Below are 23872 nucleotides of genomic sequence, written 5' to 3' on the forward strand. Positions count from 1 at the left end.
ATAATTATAAGTGTTCTGGTAAACGTTCATAGGCTAGTATTGTATGACAGGATATAATAATTATAAGTGTTCTGGTAAAAAGGCGTTCATAATATAGGTTCTGGTAAACGTCATATAGTATTGTATGATAGGATATATAATAATTATAAGTGTTCTGGTAGTTCAAAGCGTATCAATATAGTGTTTGGTAAACGTTCATAGGCTAGTATTGTATGACAGGATATAATAATTATAAGTGTTCTGGTAAACGTTCATAGGCTAGTATTGTATGATAGGATATAATAATTATAAGTGTTCTGGTAAACGTTCATAGGCTAGTATTGTATGATAGGATATAATAATTATAAGTGTTCTGGTAAACGTTCATAGGCTAGTATTGTATGATAGGATATAATAATTATAAGTGTTCTGGTAAACGTTCATAGGCTAGTATTGTATGATAGGATATAATAATTATAAGTGTTCTGGTAAACGTTCATAGGCTAGTATTGTATGATAGGATATAATAATTAGGTGTTCTTTCTTTCTTAAAATCATATCACACCTTTTATAGAAGCGAAAAGTAAAGAAAGATAATGAAAATACAATTCAGAAGTGTGACAAAACAACCCATAACAACTAATAGTACAGATACTTATTTGGATCCCTTCTCAGAACGTTATAATAATGTTCTGGAATGTTTTTGTTTAATCATTTACAGGTTTCGCATATCGTCATACTAGTAATATTAAGATGTTTGCTAATCAGCGATAAAACATACATGGGTGCTTTCTATCAAAACAACATATCTTCACATTCGAAGACACAAATGCTAATTTTATGAACAATGAAGAAATAAGTTATATCTTACAATTAGTGCTTATTGTTTAGATACCGGAAATATAAAACTGCCCATATCATACCTGGTATGTATATACTCATACGATCCTTAAGATAATCGATAGATTTGCTGAACTCCCAGGTCTAGTAGGCCACGGATCAAACACGACTTGACACCGGTGTGTCTCCTCCGTTATTACGTAGGTCCTGTCGCTTTAACAACGGACATATACAATACTATGTCAATGATAGGCCGCTACTACAACACAAATCTCCTCCACTCACTTCATACACTTCTATATAGACACAAACAACCGTAACGGATGATTAGGGGCATATATCGGCATAATTCAAATAATCGTCAGTGTATCTTTTTTTGATATTATCTTGTTTTTCAGATAGTCCATGTTATCATATAGTAACGGGTTAAAAGTTTTAACGTTTTCCACTTTCACTTGATGGAGTCGCTTATTATTTTTCGAGACAATATATGACAATATAACCATTTAATCGACATATTTCCAATTCGATTGCATATAACCAATAAATAGATTTTTATATAGCCATAAGAAGTGTTGGTTACTGCGTTAGTTGTCCCTTGATGTATGGGTTGTTTTCTTCAGTGATAATTTATTTCCACATGTAAAACGCCTCGGTCAGTGACTATGTACCTAATCAATAGAGGAGCACTACGCAATGTGCCGATTCCATCCACCCAACAAGTCCCCCGGAAATGTACCAATGGGATTGAAGATGCGGTGATACTTGATGTTCACATGCTATGCAAATTATCTAGGCTCAATATTAATGGTTCCCTCCAAAGTCTATTGTGAAATAGTGGAGGAATATATTAGAGATATACCACCCCCTTCCTACGAGCTACAGGACCAATAGCTTTGGTCGGACGGTGTCGCCTTACGCTGGGTATATATAAGACCGGGAAGGACTGTGCCGACCAGAGTGTTGTACACACTAGAGGTGTATATCTACGGTCAGTAGGACTAGGCGCTGTATAGGAAACTTACTACTCTAATCGTATTGTGTCATAACGTTTCACGGCGAAAACTGTGTTTAGAGAGAGTGGAAAAGAAATCCAGTTGAAATTTTCTGCTTGACTCAACGAGAGAAAAGAGAAAATAGTGAACTTTTTACATAAACTGACAGATAAGAAATATATATATATAGTAAGTATTTTTTCTATTCTATTTATTTGTTACCTTATATCGTTTTTAAGAAGTATTCTACTAATTGTTTATTAATATGCCTTTTAATTGTATAATTGCTCTGTTAAATTCGTTCTTACAGCTTTTCTAATCTGTTTATGTTACCACTATATACACAACATTTAACACATGGATGGGGGTTAAAGTTCACCTCCGCTGGAAAGTTTTAGCGACTGAGTTTTTGTCATTGTTCGGTGTTCGTTATCTTTCTGTAAGTGGGTGATTGTGTTTTAAATATTTATCATTATGATTAATGTTAGAACTTCAGGTCACAACTGTATGACACTTACGATTTGATGAGAATTCATCATCTGTCGTTTGATTACTCTTTGAAAGTTGATAAGCCTTTTTATGTGAAGCTGAATAATTATTATTATTCTCATGCCAGCCTTATTAAGGGAAAAAAAACTATCATATACGTGGATTTAGCTTCTATCCTGACTTTTAACAGTGCATTTAGTAACTACGTGATATAAATCTGGGAAGAGTTTTCGGTAAGCGCGTTAATGTATTTCATCAAAACCATTTCAAACATTAATTTATGTTTGATATCTATTCGTGCTATTGCTGATTTGATACTTAAATCTTTGAAGTGAAAAGGGCTCTTATGAAGTATTTGACAGTCAAATATTTTTTTGCGATTCAACAAGAACAAATAGGATGTATTTTGTATGACATCGCATCAGCAACCTTTTATTTGTAGGTATGGCGATTTCTGAAAGATGGTTAAAAAAGCCAGTAACTACCTGTGAAAATGTGAATTCATCGTTTATCAAAATGGCATTTCTAAAATTCTTAGAATTATCTTTCATATATTGATGCGCTATTTTAGGCTAATATACAACATGTTTTCCATTAAGAATGTGCATCAATTTATATCAAAACCTACATATAATTTCTTCTCTAAAGAAATGTGATTATCTAATAAGTGCGATGATATGGAAACAATTTCGGTCGTGAAATTACTGACATAAGGGAAATTCCGTCGGTATCATTTAAAACAGATAACATATGTGATGCATAGGCCATCACTCAAAAGTGATTTAATTCTATCAGAAATTGGCAAGACTTACAGTAAAACAACGCTTTATGCAATATTCGTCATAAACTGATAGCGAAACTTCTAGGCCAGAAGGGAGGGCGACAGGCACGCCGTATTGCCAAACCGATATCGCTTGTTCATGTGTGGGTTATTTTAGGACGAGATTAGATGTAAGGGTATCTTGTAATGTTAATGCTTTTACAGGGCGATTGACATGGTTAATGCGAAAAAGTATCATATTGTCAGCTAAAATACCACTTTGCATTCAATTTTTTCTATTTTAATTCAACTTTATTTTTTTTATTTTTTGCTGTAGAAATGAATATTTTCTTCTTTCACTTCTTCATCCACATTTTAATTTGCTATTTCAGTAATTCCCCCCACCTTCTGATACTGTCTAGAGCTAGCCGTACTCAAATATCTGAACTTACAGAGCTAAAAAATCAAATTATTCGCTTTTTAGTACAACCATTAGTGTGTATATATTACGTCATTTTTTACAGTTTTACACTGTTCTATTTGGTATTAATTGTAACGTATTGTGTGTGTGGGTATAACGCCAGTTTTATTGTGGCGTATTGCGTGTGTGGGTATAACGTCAGTTTTATTGTGACGAATTGCATGTGTGGGTATAACGTCAGTTTTATTGTGACGTATTGTGTGTGTGGGTATAACGTCAGATTTATTGTGACGAATTGCATGTGTGGATATAACGTCAGTTTTATTGTGACGCACTGTGTGGGTATAACGTCAGTTTTATTGTGACGTATTGTGTGTGTGGGTGTATAACGTAAGTTTTATTGTGACGAATTGGATGTGTGGGTATAACGTCAGTTTTATTGTGACGTATTGTGTGTGGATATAACGTCAGTTTTATTGTGACGTATCTTGTGTGTTGGTATAACGTCAGTTTTATTGTGACGTAGTGTGTGTGTGTGGGAGGGGGGTAAAACGTCAGTTTTATTGTGACGTATTGTGTGTGGGTATAACGTCAGTTTTATTGTGACGTATTGTGTGTGGGTTTAACGTCAGTTTTATTGATGCGTATTGTGTGTGTGTGGTTATTACGTCAGTTTTATTGTGACCTATTGTGTGTGTCGGTATAACGTCAGTTTTATTGTGAGTGTCGGTATAACGTCAGTTTTATTGTGACGTAAATATATAGAGTGTGTCGGTGTAACTTCAGTTTTATTGTGGCGTATTGTGTGTGTCGGTATAACGTCAGTGTTATTGTGACGTATTGTGTGTGTGCGTGTGGGTATAATGTCAGTTTTATTGTGAAGTATTGTGTTTATGGGTAATAACGTCAGTTTTATTGTGACGTATTGTGTGTGGGTATAACATCAGTTTTATTGTGATGTATTTTGTGTGGGTATAACGTCAGTTTCATTGTGACGTCAGTTTTATTGTGACGTATTGTGTGTGGGTATAACGTCAGTTTTATTGTGACGTATTGTCTTTATTGGTATAACGTCAGTATTATTGTTATTTATCGTTTATGGGAGTTTAATATCAGTTATATAACAACCTCCTTCAGCGACTTGTGTGCTTTCAAAATCTTTTTGATTTGAATCAATATTACTGCACATAGTCGTATTGAATGTCATTATCAATGTTTTTCTCCACTTATTAAATGCTCCGATGTTCTACTAATCACACGAAAGCTAGTATTATGGGTGAACACAACGTTCTCGAGTAATATTCAATAAAAGTTTGGCAGGGATAGGTTGGGATACTGATCCAGTCCGAGGTATCAAAATGATATATAATCCCATTCAAACGATTTCCTCCTTACCGACTCTCTATCTACTCTGTCAACTAAGTGTAGGCATTCAACTCATTCTTAGTTCTCTCTGTCTCGGATGGAGACATTATCTTGAGTGACCTCCTTAGATCTATTGCTACCGTCGTACCATCCGAGTGGTGTTGCCTATAATCTAACAGCGCTCCCTCAAAGCACCGCGAGTCCCCCTTTACAATGTATAGTACAGGCCTGCCGAAGCGTGCGTGACAGAAGAATATAAACATACGGTTGCATCAACTGTAGGGCACACCTGTCAAGGGATGTTATAGGGTTATATGAGATTATGTAAGAACGCACAACATATACACTAATTAAATACGTTTTTACTGCATAAACAAAAAGCTACTGCAGTGTAATTGGTTTAACCAAACATAAATATTGTTTTTGCTTTAGTTTGCATGACCATGACCTACATTGACAAATAAATATACTAGATTCTGCAATCTAGGTCATGGAAGTTCGGGAATCAACTTAGGGGTGCAATGTACTATACGGGAGACGTCGTGCTAATACAATTACTAGTACGAGCTTTGTAACATCATTTGTCCGACTGCGAAGACAATTTATCTGATTGTATACAGTAAAATATACGTTTGACACATATGAGCTTTGCTTTTTTTCGTTTATTTCTTAATTAAAATCATTACATGATTAGCGGAACATTAACTGCACACCCTGTCGTAACACACATATAACCACTTACAACATAATCCGATTTCTAACGGAATTGGTTAAAGAGTAGAATCATCCAAAGTTATTCCCCTTGTTTTGTATTAAAGGCGCCACTTCTCTGTCAGGGTATTGATGGTGTCGGCAATACAGGTGTCATATATAATGAAATATGACAGGATTCCCATGATTAATAAATCCTCAATAGTCTCACAAGGGATAAGCCGATTTCCATTTTAATTTATGTTTGATATCTATTCCGTTGCTATTGCTGATTTGATACTTAAATCTTTGAAGTGAAAAGGGGCTCGTATGAAGTATTTGATTCAGTCAAATATTTTTTTGACGCGATTCAAACAAGAAACATATAGGATGTAATGTTGTATGACAATCGCAATCAGCATCCTTTTATTTGTTGGTTATGGACGATTTCTGATAATGATGAGTTTTTAAAAAAAAGCAGTAAACTACCTGTGTGAAAATGTGAATTCATAGTTTATTCATAAAATGGCATTTTCTAAAATTTACTTTAGATTTAATCTTTCATATATTGATGCGCTAGGTTTTGGCTTATATTTCTTTCATTCTGTTTTCCATTTAAGGAATGTGCATCAATTTAATATCAAAACCTACATATAATTTCTTCTCTAAAGAAATGTGATTATCTATTTAAGTTGCGATGATATGAAAACAATTTCGGTGTCGTGAAATTACTGACATAAGGGAAATATATCCGTCGGTATCATTTAAAAAACAGATTAACATATGTGATGCATAGGCCATCACTCAAAAGTGATTTAATTCTATCAGAAATTGGCAAGACTTACAGTAAAACAACGCTTTATGCAATATTCGTCATAAACTGATAGCGAAACTTCTAGGCCAGAAGGGAGGGCGACAGGCACGCCGTATTGCCAAACCGATATCGCTTGTTCATGTGTGGGTTATTTTAGGACGAGATTAGATGTAAGGGTATCTTGTAATGTTAATGCTTTTACAGGGCGATTGACATGGTTAATGCGAAAAAGTATCATATTGTCAGCTAAAATACCACTTTGCATTCAATTTTTTCTATTTTAATTCAACTTTATTTTTTTTATTTTTTGCTGTAGAAATGAATATTTTCTTCTTTCACTTCTTCATCCACATTTTAATTTGCTATTTCAGTAATTCCCCCCACCTTCTGATACTGTCTAGAGCTAGCCGTACTCAAATATCTGAACTTACAGAGCTAAAAAATCAAATTATTCGCTTTTTAGTACAACCATTAGTGTGTATATATTACGTCATTTTTTTACAGTTTTACACTGTTCTATTTGGTATTAATTGTAACGTATTGTGTGTGTGGGTATAACGCCAGTTTTATTGTGGCGTATTGCGTGTGTGGGTATAACGTCAGTTTTATTGTGACGAATTGCATGTGTGGGTATAACGTCAGTTTTATTGTGACGTATTGTGTGTGTGGGTATAACGTCAGATTTATTGTGACGAATTGCATGTGTGGATATAACGTCAGTTTTATTGTGACGCACTGTGTGGGTATAACGTCAGTTTTATTGTGACGTATTGTGTGTGTGGGTGTATAACGTAAGTTTTATTGTGACGAATTGGATGTGTGGGTATAACGTCAGTTTTATTGTGACGTATTGTGTGTGGATATAACGTCAGTTTTATTGTGACGTATCTTGTGTGTTGGTATAACGTCAGTTTTATTGTGACGTAGTGTGTGTGTGTGGGAGGGGGGTAAAACGTCAGTTTTATTGTGACGTATTGTGTGTGGGTATAACGTCAGTTTTATTGTGACGTATTGTGTGTGGGTTTAACGTCAGTTTTATTGATGCGTATTGTGTGTGTGTGGTTATTACGTCAGTTTTATTGTGACCTATTGTGTGTGTCGGTATAACGTCAGTTTTATTGTGAGTGTCGGTATAACGTCAGTTTTATTGTGACGTAAATATATAGAGTGTGTCGGTGTAACTTCAGTTTTATTGTGGCGTATTGTGTGTGTCGGTATAACGTCAGTGTTATTGTGACGTATTGTGTGTGTGCGTGTGGGTATAATGTCAGTTTTATTGTGAAGTATTGTGTTTATGGGTAATAACGTCAGTTTTATTGTGACGTATTGTGTGTGGGTATAACATCAGTTTTATTGTGATGTATTTTGTGTGGGTATAACGTCAGTTTCATTGTGACGTCAGTTTTATTGTGACGTATTGTGTGTGGGTATAACGTCAGTTTTATTGTGACGTATTGTCTTTATTGGTATAACGTCAGTATTATTGTTATTTATCGTTTATGGGAGTTTAATATCAGTTATATAACAACCTCCTTCAGCGACTTGTGTGCTTTCAAAATCTTTTTGATTTGAATCAATATTACTGCACATAGTCGTATTGAATGTCATTATCAATGTTTTTCTCCACTTATTAAATGCTCCGATGTTCTACTAATCACACGAAAGCTAGTATTATGGGTGAACACAACGTTCTCGAGTAATATTCAATAAAAGTTTGGCAGGGATAGGTTGGGATACTGATCCAGTCCGAGGTATCAAAATGATATATAATCCCATTCAAACGATTTCCTCCTTACCGACTCTCTATCTACTCTGTCAACTAAGTGTAGGCATTCAACTCATTCTTAGTTCTCTCTGTCTCGGATGGAGACATTATCTTGAGTGACCTCCTTAGATCTATTGCTACCGTCGTACCATCCGAGTGGTGTTGCCTATAATCTAACAGCGCTCCCTCAAAGCACCGCGAGTCCCCCTTTACAATGTATAGTACAGGCCTGCCGAAGCGTGCGTGACAGAAGAATATAAACATACGGTTGCATCAACTGTAGGGCACACCTGTCAAGGGATGTTATAGGGTTATATGAGATTATGTAAGAACGCACAACATATACACTAATTAAATACGTTTTTACTGCATAAACAAAAAGCTACTGCAGTGTAATTGGTTTAACCAAACATAAATATTGTTTTTGCTTTAGTTTGCATGACCATGACCTACATTGACAAATAAATATACTAGATTCTGCAATCTAGGTCATGGAAGTTCGGGAATCAACTTAGGGGTGCAATGTACTATACGGGAGACGTCGTGCTAATACAATTACTAGTACGAGCTTTGTAACATCATTTGTCCGACTGCGAAGACAATTTATCTGATTGTATACAGTAAAATATACGTTTGACACATATGAGCTTTGCTTTTTTTCGTTTATTTCTTAATTAAAATCATTACATGATTAGCGGAACATTAACTGCACACCCTGTCGTAACACACATATAACCACTTACAACATAATCCGATTTCTAACGGAATTGGTTAAAGAGTAGAATCATCCAAAGTTATTCCCCTTGTTTTGTATTAAAGGCGCCACTTCTCTGTCAGGGTATTGATGGTGTCGGCAATACAGGTGTCATATATAATGAAATATGACAGGATTCCCATAAATCCTCAATAGTCTCACAAGGGATAAGCCGATTTCCTTCGGCCGAGGATACATTAATGAACTGTCATAAATGTCATCCAGTATTATATTTGACGTTTTGCATTGGAATAAATACTGTTTTCGAGCGTTGATGGTATACATAATGTTCGGATAATGCGTACATTTGACACAACCAACTTTGTGGTAAAATCGTAAGATGCATTTATTACTGACTTTCCGTATCTCAGTTTAATCTTAAAATGACGTCACAATCTGCAATATTTATCGCAATGACGCGAAGAGCTATCGAATAAAGATAGTATAATGTTCCTTATTTTACTTTTTCCGTGAAACAGATAACAATTGGCAGATGTGCGATTTTCATAGAACGTAATTCAGAAAACAGTGAGATTTTAGCCATAACATTCCGAAGTGAAGAATAAATGCTAATTACCCAACAATTACTTGTGTTTTCAAATTATGAAATTATTGACTAAACTAGCAATCTTCTTTTTGCGACCGGTTCACATTCGACGTCGGTCTTATATCTCGATATAGATTTTTTAAATCCATATTAACGAGATGAGAGTCGAGGATACACGCCGTGCCATACTTTCCCTTGGGGACACTTGTTGACAACTGTGACAGCCACACTGTGTTGATAAGTACAGTAATTATATAACACAACTCTTAACGTCTAATTCAGCGTCTGATGCCTTACTGTAGTAAAGCATTATACCATCTGTTGTATGCAGCACTTTGACGTTTTTCTACTTGGCACTAGTTGTTGGCCATTCATGCTTTGTAACGGTACATCAGTATCTCTTTAGTTGTGAGAGAATTTCGGCGATTAGTGTTGCTACAACATGCAACGAAACACAGTTCCTAATGATAACATATATTAGAGCAGGGAGAGAATATGTGTTTGGGCTGCTGCAGGGGACATTTGTAGATATAAATCACAAATGTATCAAATAACAATAGTCTACTGGTTAGGATGACGTGTAAATTGATGTTGATCTTGCTTCAATCGGAATGTGTTTTATAATTGGTGGCAATTACGCCATCGCAAAAATCTTAGAGGTGTTTTTTAATGATGCTCGCAAAGCGATTGCAATGTCGGAAATGCATCTTCTACCATGGAATTTAACTTCACCGCCGTGAAATATTTAGTTTAATACATTTGCGAAGATAAGTATCCCTTATTGCTTTTTATAGTTACTATTTGAACGGTCTGGTTTGAATCCCTTATCAATTTATCGACCTTTCGTAAGGAGTTAATCATACAATATGAATGTCGCCTCCGATGTTCATTCTATGGTCTTTCCCGTGATATCGCGAAAGGTAAATCGACACAAAAATTGCCTTTCAGACTAGGCTCATATTACACGTGCATGGATATACCACAGCTTTATACTATGGAAAACTCTTTACATAATTATTTATGTCCGCTGACCCAATTCCAATCTTCTTTCTGTAGAACTATGTTGGCGTATTTACCGTTTCCTGTGAAATGAAAAGTAACCGAAATAAGATCCCTAGTTTCCTGCCATGACGAATATTATTTAGGATGTTACGTCCGATAGTAATTACATCATCAACTCCATTTGCCACTTTGAACAAAAAGCATTAAGCGTTTGAACACTTCCAGGCAATGTCGATAAGGATATGACACAACTAAATACATTTATCAATGACAGCAATGTCATTCAGAATTTAAAACCATTGCATTAGTAGTTGACATACAATACTACAGGTCATCTGATGTAGGTCTGTATAACCATATCCAATATGTATATATGTTAATACGTCTGGTTAGTATAAATCATTAAATCCAACATTCATCGTTAAAACTAAGCCTGTAACTTCAATATGGTACAGTTGGAAATGTGTACAAGATATGTACACATGGAAGAAAGTATTACTCTTTGTCCTTGACAAGCTATGAGGGCATGTGAAAATATCCGTGTAATTTGGCTGAAGATTAAATGCTTTGTTACAGTTCGCTGATTCAGTAATTATGTTGTTTTGAAAACCGATACCTTTGTAAATTGAACAAGAAATCAATTATTCATGTTTTGTAATAAAAACTAACAAGTGTACGTCAAATCATTTAGCAAAATAACAATTAGAGCATTTGGTAAGTATTATCTTGAGTTACTTTCAGCCTATTGTACTCTGTTTTCCATTACTACATCCATGGAGAGTTAATGACTTGTTGTGGCTATAAAACATGGCGGTTTTCACGTCGTCTGCTCATCCTTCATTAGCATTCTATTGTCCGCCATTTAGAAGAGTTCAATATCCTGCTGACGACTTAATGGCCATTGAAATACCGCCACTCAGCTTGCTTCAGGACCATCCTGGAAGTGAACGCAAACGAACTATTGTTACACTGCAGACAATAGGATGTACAATGGTAGACAAACAGGGTAACGTCAGAGAGGTCCCTCTGTGTCCGATGTGGAGTAGCTTACGTCTCTATGACATCTACGTAATGTACAACTAATGGCGTGATATTATCGATAATCTTCCACATATATCACATTAAGGGCATTGTAAACAAGTCATAACACCCGATGTCGTCCTGGAATTCTCTAACCAGTATCAGTTTCGAATGGCCGAGCAAGATTTAATACATTGCGGTAATACATATTTCAGATATGGCACATATTGTATAAGAACGAAACTGAATACCAAATATATAACTTTAAGGTACGATATGCAGACATGGAGAGGGCTTTTTTAAGTTTTCATAACTTGTGCCAAATCCGTTTGTTTTAGCAATGAAATATTTTTAAACCAAATCACCTTACGGTAACAAAAATGAATGCCCATTGATAACTTGTATATAGAAATAACACTGGGGAGTATTAACCTGGCGTAACCACGCGGAATGTCATAACCGAGTAATTTACCTACAAATCATTCATAAGTGAAAATAGACAACTAATGACTAAATGACACTAATTTCCAGTTCAGAAGTCGAACAAATATCCTGATTTATCAGTAATGTACGAGAGAAAAACAAATTGATCTGTTAAAGAGTGCTGTGTAAAGATTGCCGTCTCGTGCTGAAGTCTACAGCTTGTTGGATGTCTTCCATATTATAACTACAACAAAATCCTTCATGTCTATATTATAAAGACCTAAGATTGATATTTTATCATTATGTAGCTATCTAATGTATTTATATTGGGCCAATGGGCGTATTGCCTAACCTTAACTGCACTGATGTCACATTGTGAACTAAATAAAACCGCAGACATGTACTTCACTAATTACGCGGGAACAGACATTTTGGTAGAAAAGTCAGCTTCAGCGAGCATGTTAATAAGAAAGCAAAACATGCAACAGATATTTCTAAATGTAACACTAGTAAAATAACTAATCAACCTTAGAAATTTTACCAAATGTTTAAAGTTTCAAAAAGTAAATGAAACTTGAAAATTCACGAGAATGAGTTGGAGTGTATGAATTTCAGGTGTTAATCAGGAATAAGCTGTAAATTATGAAGGGAATCTAAACACAGAGAAGAGGAGGAGTACATAAAGGTTAAGTTTGATGTATTCTGTACCTTTCTGTCTGAAGAGCTCCCACATTAACCCCTACAGAACATTACTTATCGCAGGATCTATGATATCAAACACTATCAGGATCACAAGATAAATAGCAGTGCCAGCATGCTAAAAACAGTAGATAAGATGTACATAAATAAGTTTTTGTGGACTTTTTATTGCCTCATTTCCTCAATAACTTATTAATGTAGGCTCGAGAAATAATTTCTACCAAAGATATATGCTAGTAGTGCATTGGACTTGTTCTGTTTATTCCGTATGTTTTCATCATTGAAATATATCCCTCCGACGAATACGTGTCTCGGGATGTGAGTAAGGAACACAAGAAATTAGAACAATTTTGTACTCGTCAGGGGTCAATGATCAGCGATGTCAATGATCAGTGATGTCAGGGATCAGTGATGTTTGAATCAGTGATGTCAGGGATCAGTGATGTCAGGGACCAGTGATGTCAGGGATCAGTGATGTCAGGGATCAGTGATGTCAGGGATCAGTGATGTTTGAATCAGTGATGTCAGGGATCAGTGATGTCACGGATCAATGATGTCAGGATCAGTGATTTCAGGGATCAGTGATGTCAGGGAGCAGTGATGTCGCGGATCGGTGATGTCAAGGATCAACGATGCCTGGATCAATGATATCAGGGATCAGTGATACCTGATATTAGTGATTTCAGGGATCAGTGATGCCAGGGGTCAATGATGTCACGGATCAGTGATGTCAGGGACATCCACGGCTGATCCGTCTAGGATACATCAGTTACGACAGACATACCACAGTCTCCCAAGATATACAGACATCCACACAATAAAGCAATATAAAACAAACAACAGCTACAGTATATGTACGACAAGTATAGTTATTTTGCTATTTCGGCCTTAAATTGAAGAAAGCGACTAAAGAACGACTCATGATCGGTACCATGGCGTATATATGCAAAACACCACTATTATCTTTTTGTAAATGTAGATGATGCTTGACCAGGATGTTTTGTATTAACATATGAGGCATTGCGATGACATTGCCTGACATCTATGATTATCACCATACCACGCATTCAAACTCATGGCTTCAATACAAGTCAAGGTCACGTGTCAAAAGGTTAATGTTCTGGTAATCATTTCGTCACTGGAATCCCCAATGCCTGTGTAAATCTTAGCATTCCTAACGTAACTCACTTTGTTTACAGAAGTTTTGAGTTAAGAACAAAATAGCAAACAAAGTAATAAAGAGATATGCATGTAATCTTTATTTTACAAAAATATTTCTGTAAACCCAGCTGTAGTTAATTACGAAACATCAAATATGTAATTAATAAATAGACGCACTGTCTTTTTTAACAGTTTATTAATAACTGAGTAATACATCTTTCAGCGATTTTTTAATAAAGATATTGTTCTAGTCTTTTTTAATCAAGTTTAATTTTTTGTTGTTTGTTTTGTTTTATATGTCAATTTGGTGGGTTTTTTACATTATTATTCATGCACAAGAAAAACGAAAAGAAACTGTATTATAAGTTTTTCGTAGCTTAACGTAAGCAAAATGTCATAAATTGTTTTAACATTTTATCTCATACAGATCTATGGAAACATACCTTACAGCTAAGTGGTTGGTTTGTGTAACCATGAACTAAAGACCCGTCATGAAAGATTAGGAAATTACCTCCCCTGAGGGTTATAGGTGATAAACGCATCTCTGACAGGGACTATTTTTATGTGCGGCGCATTGATACATAGATAAAAAATAACGAGCGTGATATACTCCTACTCAATTCGTAATCTACGATAATTACACAACACAATTGTGTTTAAAACATCGCGTTTATTTCCCTGACACTTTAAAGCAGCATTATTTAATGGATGGAAAGCGAGAATGTATTTCTACAGGGAAATATTGTTTACAGATTATCAGGATATTGCAGTATTACCGTTAAACCGCATCGTCAATCAGGTTTCTCCCGAGGTCTTTGATTGTATCAGGAATAAATATCACGGAAAATTCACTGGCGACGAACCAAACAAGCTAGGCCATCTGTAATAATTCTAACAACCCACTTTTACATGATATCGTATAATAGCAAATACAAAAGTAATCAATAAAAATGTATCATGTCACCTGTGTATGAGTATAAATCAATGGCGTTAGACCCTTACCATAATAATGCTTCTACCCTGATGAAGAGTGTCAAAGTTCGATATTTCAGTAATATCAAAATTGATGTTCATGACATATTTATGATATATCTAAAATTTTAAGTCGTCTTATTTGAGAAGTGATTAAGTAAACATGAGACTACATCCTGTTAAGAGGTAAATGTCCCTTTTTATATTGATTAATGAATATATCATTTTCTGCTGATTTAGGGATACATCCGGCGTTTGTATGACGTACACATTAATTGTATCGTCGGCAATGTGCCCGATAAATATTGCGTCAATGACATGAAGAAGCACTTGCAGCTGCAATGTTGTTCCTTCTGACCAATCATATTTGCTATCTCGTTGATGTCTTTCTAAATGTGATAGGTCAAAGCTATAACTGTCATACAAATATTTTCTTTATTTCGTGTAATGCAATAGATCATTTTGTCTATATAGCCCATCCCATTTCATATACATCGACCTGAGAACGGGAAACGGACATAGTAGCAATATCCTTTGCTTACTGTCTAGTGTCTATGACTATGGGTGCCGCTCGCGATTTTTTAGCTTGCATGGAAATAAAAAAAAAATCACTGGGTTATTATTTTGCTAAGTCCTTTAGTGACATATCATTATGTGACTACTGCAGTAAACGAAGAAAAACATGAAAATGGGCAAAATAACAAGTCATTCATATCTTTGTGGATATTGTTCAACAATCTCGTAAGCACGCCAATGTCAATTGATGATCTCAACTTCCTGAGAAATCCATTGCCTTCCTTGATACAATTATCAAAATCTGTTGAGGTGGGTGAGGTACAAAACTATCATTAATAAACTACAGATACATACCCAAACGTCATAAACTACAAAGGTTGAGCTGATGATATCAAGAAATACAGAGCTTTCGTTAAAGACTATTGAAATTGGATATGAAATACAAACCGATGTGACCATTGATAGAATATAAAATTATTGTTATTCTAAGGCTATATGTCTCTTTGTATTTCTTATTCATCACAGACTTGGTCTGATATTGATTGATACGGATGACAATTTTAACCTAAATGACTTTCCACTTGTGGTTTAACTATATAGAGAGGATCGTCCAGTCAAGTGTTTCAGTTGAATAACAAAGCGCTATTGTACGACCGATCCTTTAGAACTTTTGTTTACAAAAAGCTGTTAAGCTGCTTCTATGAACACTTCACTAATACATTCCAATCTCATGTCACTACCTGGTATCTATATTCAGAAGATAAAGTAAGGAGTCTTCCCTAAGATAAATCGCTCCGATTGACCATCCCAGTTATTTGTCGTTGGTTTGTATTATGGCCTCATTGTGTGGTGGGACTCCCTAATGACTCTAACCGAGAACAATAGCCGGGAGGACTGTCATAGACCCCCATCCCCACTCACCCGCATACCTGTTGTCGTACATTGTCAATAACAGTCCGTCATCTTGATGTCCATAAAAGAGAAAAACATTGTGTATGGAAAATAGGACAAAAATTATTTCACGCAAAATTGCATTATTTAAGAAACACTACCAACTTAGTGAGTAAGTACTCGGTCTTGGAAGTACATTAACAGATAAAAGAAGTATAAGTCTACGTTCTTCAGTTAGATTTATTAAGGTTCCCTATGTACACGTTTTAAACGTCTGCCGCTCGACAGATTTATGTCTACCTATCAAAATAACGCACAAATTACTATTGGGTGGTGCACACATAAAATCCATTTGTTTGAAACATTGACGTGAAATTCACTATCCTTTTCAGTGAATTTTCAGTGTATTTGTGACTATATATAGAACAGTGAAAGTTTAAGTTTGTGCTTGCGTCGCACATCTTAATTGCTACAACGAAAAGTGCATTTTAAAGTAAAAAGATTCTTATAAAGTATGATTGATGAGTTTTTTAAAGCATCGGTTTCCGAAACTGAATCCCGTATTTTACTTGATTGACTGAAAATCCGTGACCAATCCCAAGCGATGTTAATGGGCATGTCAGGTGCCACATCGGAATGGGGTTCGAATACCCTTTAATGATACAAATGATTTTTAGATTCAATGTAATTACCGAAAGTTTTAAGTACAAAAAAACGTACAAAAAATGGAAACACAGAAAAAAAACATATATAATTTATTAATTGAATTAACACATTAATATAATCGCATGTCTGCTGCCCCATTGATCTACGTTTTATATCAGAATCCAACAGACGGGTTATACACTGTAGACTTTTTATTATCAAATGTTATCCAATGCTCAATCTCTACAAGTTGTGTTTGTTTTTGATGTAAATCATCGTTGTCAGCGGTTGAAGACTACTTACATTATCTGTTCATGTCTGTGCAATCAGAAGAATACATCCCCCAAAGAGTTTTCATTTTTATAGACGTTGTAACCCTGTTCCCTCGCAAAAAGGGTGGACAATTGCTAAGTGTATTAAACAGAGTATTTCATTACAAAATGTATAAAAACATTTGTTTCTCTTATTTTGAATTTGAAACTTTGACCTCGAGTGTCGCACAGAGAATGCAACTAGTGGACAGATGTCCATCCTACTTGAGAACTGTAGGATCGGTGAACACCATTAAACAAAGGGAGTGTATTCTATCGTTGTATTGATTTATAAGGCACAATTGTTCATTCGTGAAACGAGAGGGTTGATTCTATCAGTATTGTATATTTCCAGGCATTGAACAACTATACAAAGATGATGCTCAGGACATTAACGGTACTTACCTGTTGCCTCGTTGCCGCTGCATTCGCCTTACCTTTACAATCAGAAAATAAGGAATCTGAAACGATACGGCAAAAGGTGAGTCCATTTACACATCAACGTCTCAGGTATCCCTGTTGTTAAAATATCCGACTTAGAAACGGCATAAAACCCGCCCCAGTTTATTGAATTTAATGCGTGGCATACTTTTAAAAAGTTAAGTAATCTGCAATCCCTCGAAAATAAGCATTTCTGGAGCATAAATAAGTATCAGTTCTGGTAGTTTTATTTCATATTCTACCAATACATATTTTTGTTCCATTGATTTTCTTCTAACAAATTTACATAATGTACCAGCATACTACTACGACTAGCCGTAGATATCGGGGTTACCAGTTCGAAACCAACATGGGTCAATAACCAGGCTGTTATTCTGTTACACCAGCTTCTTACCCGATATGATGACCTGTTAAGAAATAGAAGAAAGAGACTTAAACAACATCCACAAAAATATCAGAAAAGAACCATTTCAATGTTAATGGTAACCAGATCATTCGTGAGGTATAAAGTTGTACGGCACGTAGTAGACTATTTATATCGGCGTTTGTTAGTCATCATTTGTCTGTTACACATAATACCAGAAAAATAGCGCATAAAGAGGAGCTTTATAAATATCATTTTACAGGTATTGTAATATTTCACTGATATTTAATTAATTTGTCCAACAAAAGTTACCACACGTGAATTCTATCCATCGATCTCTCATTAGTTATATTGGAATCGTTTCATTTGATGTTGCAAACATTCTGGACGGTTAATGACGAGATGAAGGACTTTACATAAACACACAATTCCTGGTATCACGATGTGGTCTCTAGCTAACACTGATGAATGCCAAATTTAACTTTCAAAACAAGAAGCATTCACCTTTTAATTTGAAGCTTGCTATATTTGGAAACACGCGACTGTGATCACGCATTGACTTGAATTTGAAATCGTTTCGCCTTCACTGCTAAATAAAGTGTATGACGAGGCTAAAACACTCTATGACATCAAGTTTTAATACATTGGCCATGATTAGATATCATTTCTTTGTAATGGCAACGTGGTATATCATCTTTCCTGACTTAGGTATGCTTTTTCATGGCGATGGAATGTCGAACTGTTTTAATTTGTTTTATCATCGCCTTGACGTCATACTACGACCTTTACTAATGTAACGACGTATATGTAAACAAACAAATGTAAATATATGGTCCATATTACAAATGTATTCACTGCGATAATATATTTGATCAAATTTGTGACGTCCATTTTCAATAGTGCTAATTGTCATTTTTCAAATGTCATCGTTCATTTATATCATTATGAAAAATGACACCTTGGTATCTTGTAAATCAATGACATATGAGTGGTAATTAAAGAAGCTATAATGAATGGTCTACCTAAATAATCACACACTACCCTATATAACGATACTCTAACAATTACAATTACTGCTTTAATATCATACAGAGGCACGTGTTTGAGCTATAAGTAAAATTAAAGTGTTATCAGAACATCTCTCATGTGGTCAGTGACCGTCCTAATGACTGTCAGATGTACTACCTTCTATAAATAGATCAGACACGCTCAGCGTCTCAGGAACGGTATGTAAGGGAACTAAACAGAACACCTACGGTGCCTTTGGCTCTGGAATAGATGTTTTGTCTTAAAGTGCGTATTCAACAAATTGGGTTCGCTAGACATCCTACCCAGGGGAGAATCTGGACAGCAATAAAACCCTCTCTCATGTCACTATACATCTAGTAAAATCCAAATGATATTTTATATTAGAACATTGTTTATGTAAATAAAAGCGTATCGTTTGTGGATGCGTATTTCATTTTACTGACACGTAAAAGTCTGAGATCTAGGCAATTAAATCGAATTAATGCCATTGTGTGAATCAGTGAAATCTACCATTGTTGTATACAAATGCATTTTCGTTTGAATTTTATGTCTAAGAAATGATCAATGGTCACCATTTCAATGTCCCAGATCAAATATAAAATGTTTTATATCTTCCACAGCGGTCACGATTTGGTGTTTGGGATCCTTACGGTCACCGGAAGAGGTCAAGAAGAGATTTTTTTGACAAGCATGACTTCAATTTTGACGGATATTTGGATAAATTAGAACTTTCACTGATGTATGTGGCAAACGGTGCGTCTTGGGAAGAGGCCTTGAAATTTGGAGCCCAACAATTACGTCACGATCTTGACCACAACGGAGTATTAGACCGATGGGGTAAGTTCTTTTATACCAAGTTTCTTAATACACGGTTTCCAATACACGCAAAACTGAATTTTAGCTAATTGTATGCAAAAGCGTGTCATAAGAATATGATTCAGTACTATTTTAATTTCCTCTCCCAGTAAATTTATTCTCCTTCTTGGCATTTGAAAAGAAATATATATCGGCATAACCGTAATCATCCGATTAATTTCTGATACGATCACCTTGTAAGGTCCTTCTAAACCTCTAGATTGCCAGGATCATCAATATTCTGTTAGTCTGACAAGAGTCGGCATCTGTCATGAAAACTGTAATGAAGAGAAGACGCCTGAGATATTAGCGCATACTATTGACTATGCCCGGTGTTGCCATCAGGGAACCCATATACTGTAACGCTTAGTTGTTAGGTGTCTCTGTGCTTCAACTATTAGAAAAACCAAGGTCGCGGAAAACAAATAGTCTCCCTCTGTCGTCGTAGTAGAAATAAGAGTTTTAAGTACATTCCAGAGCCTAAACTATCTCTATCATAAAAGATCATTCAATATGGCTACGGTTGTTAAACTTTTATTCCAATGGTTGTCGTATGTGTCAAATCGTTATCTCGAGGTATACACTAGAACTTTAGAAAATTTATCCAACTAGCAAACAAATTGATGGAGGAAAGTAAATTTCGATGTTTTGTGTTTATGTGTATATCTTTGATTTCGCACCCTTTGTGTTTGTCTGGTATTGTATATGAAGTTGTTTTATATAAACATAGACACGAACGCATAGTTTTCACGGCTGGATCATTTATCAGTTCAGGCCGGAGTTCATTAAGTAGTCATCACCTAACGTGAAACATTCAAGCCAATCAATTTCTCTTTGATAAGTTATAATGTGTGGATATTTCCATACAATACCAGTGGCTTATCTGGCCTTGTGCTTCAATAGAAGATCGGTTTTTGTAACGTATTTATATATGGGTTATATGTCTTCAAGGATCAAAGGGTTACATATCTGTGTATTTATGAACAAACTTTTTTGATTGAAATAGCGTTTATGGTTTTATCTGATCTTTTTAACGAGGAACTTGAAAGTATGCCATTTGTCAGCACCTAACATGATTAATATACGTCAACACAAGGCGTTTTTTTGCCTACATGCGTTCAGTTTTAATTCATGTTCTAAATGCTCAAGAAAAATTAATTATAGTTCAAAATCTGCTGTTTGATTGAAGTCCAGTATAATTGATGATAAAGTATTGTTCTTTGGCTTAAATGGTCAAGTCATGATAACGTCACGTTTTCCTATGAACAAGATATGGCATTTATTTTTGTTACAACATAATTTGTTTGCGACAGTAATAAGTCATATCGAAACGTTCTGTAGCTGATATTTTATTGCCGTTGTCCTAAAAGTATGCCAAACAAATCCTGTCATTACGAGCATATTGGTGACTGTTTCCTGAATCTGCCAAACTCTTGGTCAATTAGACAATTACTGTCTACTGAAACTGATATACATTGTATCATTCAAGCTCTCAGATGATGCTGACTTTGTTAGGCTGAAATAAATGGCATGCGCACAGCAAACAATCTTTGACCATCTCTAATTGTTTGATCGACCTTGACGTATAGATTACACGTGATGATGTTTACGTAGTTTGCCTGTTCAATAAACATCTCGTAAACAACTTATTACAAGGCCATATATGAAGCATGTTAATCATAGGCTTGTCAGCTTCAAATTTACTCCATCGGCGTAAACTTTAAACAATGGGTAAAGATATACAGAATTCGAAAAAAAAGAATATGAAAATAAACGTGTCTTTTTCCATTGATAGATATTTCTTGATTACTAAATGAATTTTATGCTAAATTTCTTTTCAAGCTGCCAATTGGTAAGTTATTGATATATGAGATAATTTCGACCGAAAGCGATCGATGACAGTTATGAATGAAATGGAACATGAATGAAAAATACACCTATTATGTTGATATCTGCGTGCAGAGATAATAGCGCCATCTCACGGAAGATGACATGGCAAGGCTTCATCTCGTTCCGCTAAGACTTGTTTTGTTAAAACAAAGAAATATCAATGCAATTTACCCACGCAAGACAATCGCATATAGAAGTTACAGCATCAAACTGACTTTTTTATCACTAACAGTTTCAGAGAAAAAAACATATATCGCCGGTTAATTGACGTTTAAATGTCGCTGAGATTATGTCCCTGTCTTGCTCTGTCACGATTGGTATATTTATAGTTACGGCTCTCCAAAATCAGTCAGGAATTTTACCCTCGATAATAGATTGAAAAATCTATTACCTGGTGTTCAGTATTTTATATAATAATACGTGAGTGCGTGAAACCCTGGCGTAGTTGAATCATTTTTATCAAACCTTTTTTTTTCTATTTTCTCGAAAAAATATCTAAATGGCTACCACTTTCTAATATAATAGGTATAATGAAAATAAATTATGTTATCGCTGCCTGTGGTGGAGACCATCATCGATAGGTTACGCATAATTATGGGTTTTTGATAACTTTAATTGATTATGACAATGACAAAATGACATAGTTATAGGTAACGACTTGAGCAGTGATGGAGACATGCCCTAGGAAGACGCATGATAATCAAATAGTTGCTATAAACATACCTCTTGTTACTGTATAATGATAAAATGGTGCCGTGACCAGGATACATGAGGTAGGTGGGATTATGTAAGCTGATGTTGATGAGATTCTCTTGTAACATTACTATTTATTGCTATATTTCATGTTTTGCAGAATTCCTTCGAGATAATGACCTGATGATGTACTGGCCTTATTACTACTGAGACCATAACACCCAGGGATATCCAGCAACTGAAACTCTGGAAATGGAATTAGGTCATCAGGTGATACCAACAGTCTCCATAGATACGCAAAGGTTAATATGGTTGACCTCAGAAAATGAGGAGACAACCCGTACCAACGTTACTCTGAGATGTCTTCTTCACGAATTTCAATATAAAAAAAAAATACAAAAAAAAATACAAAAAATATATATATACAAATTCGCGAAAGACTTTTGCAAGTAACGGGGAATACTATACTTAATGATATGTCTGATGATGTTTATTTTATAAGTCTTTATTGCTGCATAGGTATTATGTTGGTTACCCTCATGGGTCCAGTTGTTCGAAGCTTCGTCGGCTAGATATATAGTTAGCCTTAAACTACATTAACACATTCAGATTCTATATTAGATTCTTTCAGAAAAGATATATGGCTGGTTTTTTTTTTTAATTTTATGAAAAATGTACTTTAAGAGAAGAAAGATACATTAAGCTTACCATGCTTCTATCAACTGGTCCCCGGTGTTATTAAACAAAGTGCCTGTATTGGGAGACCAATCATTTCCGCTTTCGGTTATGATTTATCTCCCCTTTAATTCCCTTCCTCAATTATAACTTAAAGACGAGTCTCGTAAGCGGCACGCTCTGCGAGAGATGTTATATTCCAATTAGAAGAGAGAGAAAAGTTGTTTATTTCATTATTTGATTATTTCTACAATCAAGAGGCAAAATCTTCTATATATTTATTTAATGGCTCCATGCAATTACCTGTAATGTTGCTTGTGGATCTATGTTGATTAAAACTTTAAATATATCAATAAATGCTTTTCTGCACGATAGATGTCTTACTATCGTACTGATTCCATGAAATATATGATTAGATGTTATATATTACATTCGATGTGTGTGCGTGGGAAGTCTGAAGAATAATATATGTTTAATTCGTATTGATTCACAGGTTACATGGGGGGCATTTTTTTCATTATTTAGATTTTTTTTATTTCGTTTCTTTTCTTTTTCATTTATTCATTATCATTTCAATAAATACAAACAATATGGTAGATGGTGACTACGATTAAATCAAAAGATGTGTATTATTAACCAAAGATTATTATTTATTTTGTTTTGTAATTATATGAATATGTATGTAGATGTCAATCGGAATGAGGGATAGTATGGCGTATAAAAGAAGTCATCTGATTGTTCAAATAATATGGCCTTATCGGTGCCATAAGTCTAGATAGAAGAAACCAACAAAACATAAATTAATCTATTTCAAATTCAGAGTATACAAAAAGCAATATGCCTGGTGTCTTTCTTAAAGAAAGCGC

At 35.0% G+C, this 23872-nt stretch overlaps 1 protein-coding gene across 1 annotated transcript; it reads left to right on the forward strand.

Annotated features, from left to right (window-relative positions):
* The first annotated feature begins 1744 nt into the window (after window positions 1-1744).
* LOC138322871 (uncharacterized) lies at window positions 1745-22794 on the forward strand. The gene is made up of 4 exons (XM_069267041.1): window positions 1745-2001; window positions 17415-17540; window positions 19514-19730; window positions 22492-22794. Exons 2-4 carry the CDS (start codon window positions 17436-17438, stop codon window positions 22539-22541), a joined length of 372 nt encoding a protein of 123 aa, XP_069123142.1. The 5' UTR covers window positions 1745-2001; window positions 17415-17435; the 3' UTR covers window positions 22542-22794.
* Window positions 22795-23872: the final 1078 nt, after the last annotated feature.

Source organism: Argopecten irradians, chromosome 5 (assembly GCF_041381155.1).
Source record: "Argopecten irradians isolate NY chromosome 5, Ai_NY, whole genome shotgun sequence".
NCBI lineage: Eukaryota > Metazoa > Mollusca > Bivalvia > Pectinida > Pectinidae > Argopecten > Argopecten irradians.

What these genes read in the sequence shown, in the direction of transcription:
- LOC138322871 (XM_069267041.1), top strand. Translation starts at nt 17,436, where the DNA reads ATGATGCTCAGGACATTAACGGTACTTACCTGTTGCCTCGTTGCCGCT. An exon ending in CTGAAACGATACGGCAAAAG is followed by an intron (nt 17,541 to 19,513) that starts GTGAGTCCATTT and finishes TATCTTCCACAG; the next exon opens with CGGTCACGATTTGGTGTTTG. An exon ending in CGGAGTATTAGACCGATGGG is followed by an intron (nt 19,731 to 22,491) that starts GTAAGTTCTTTT and finishes CATGTTTTGCAG; the next exon opens with AATTCCTTCGAGATAATGAC.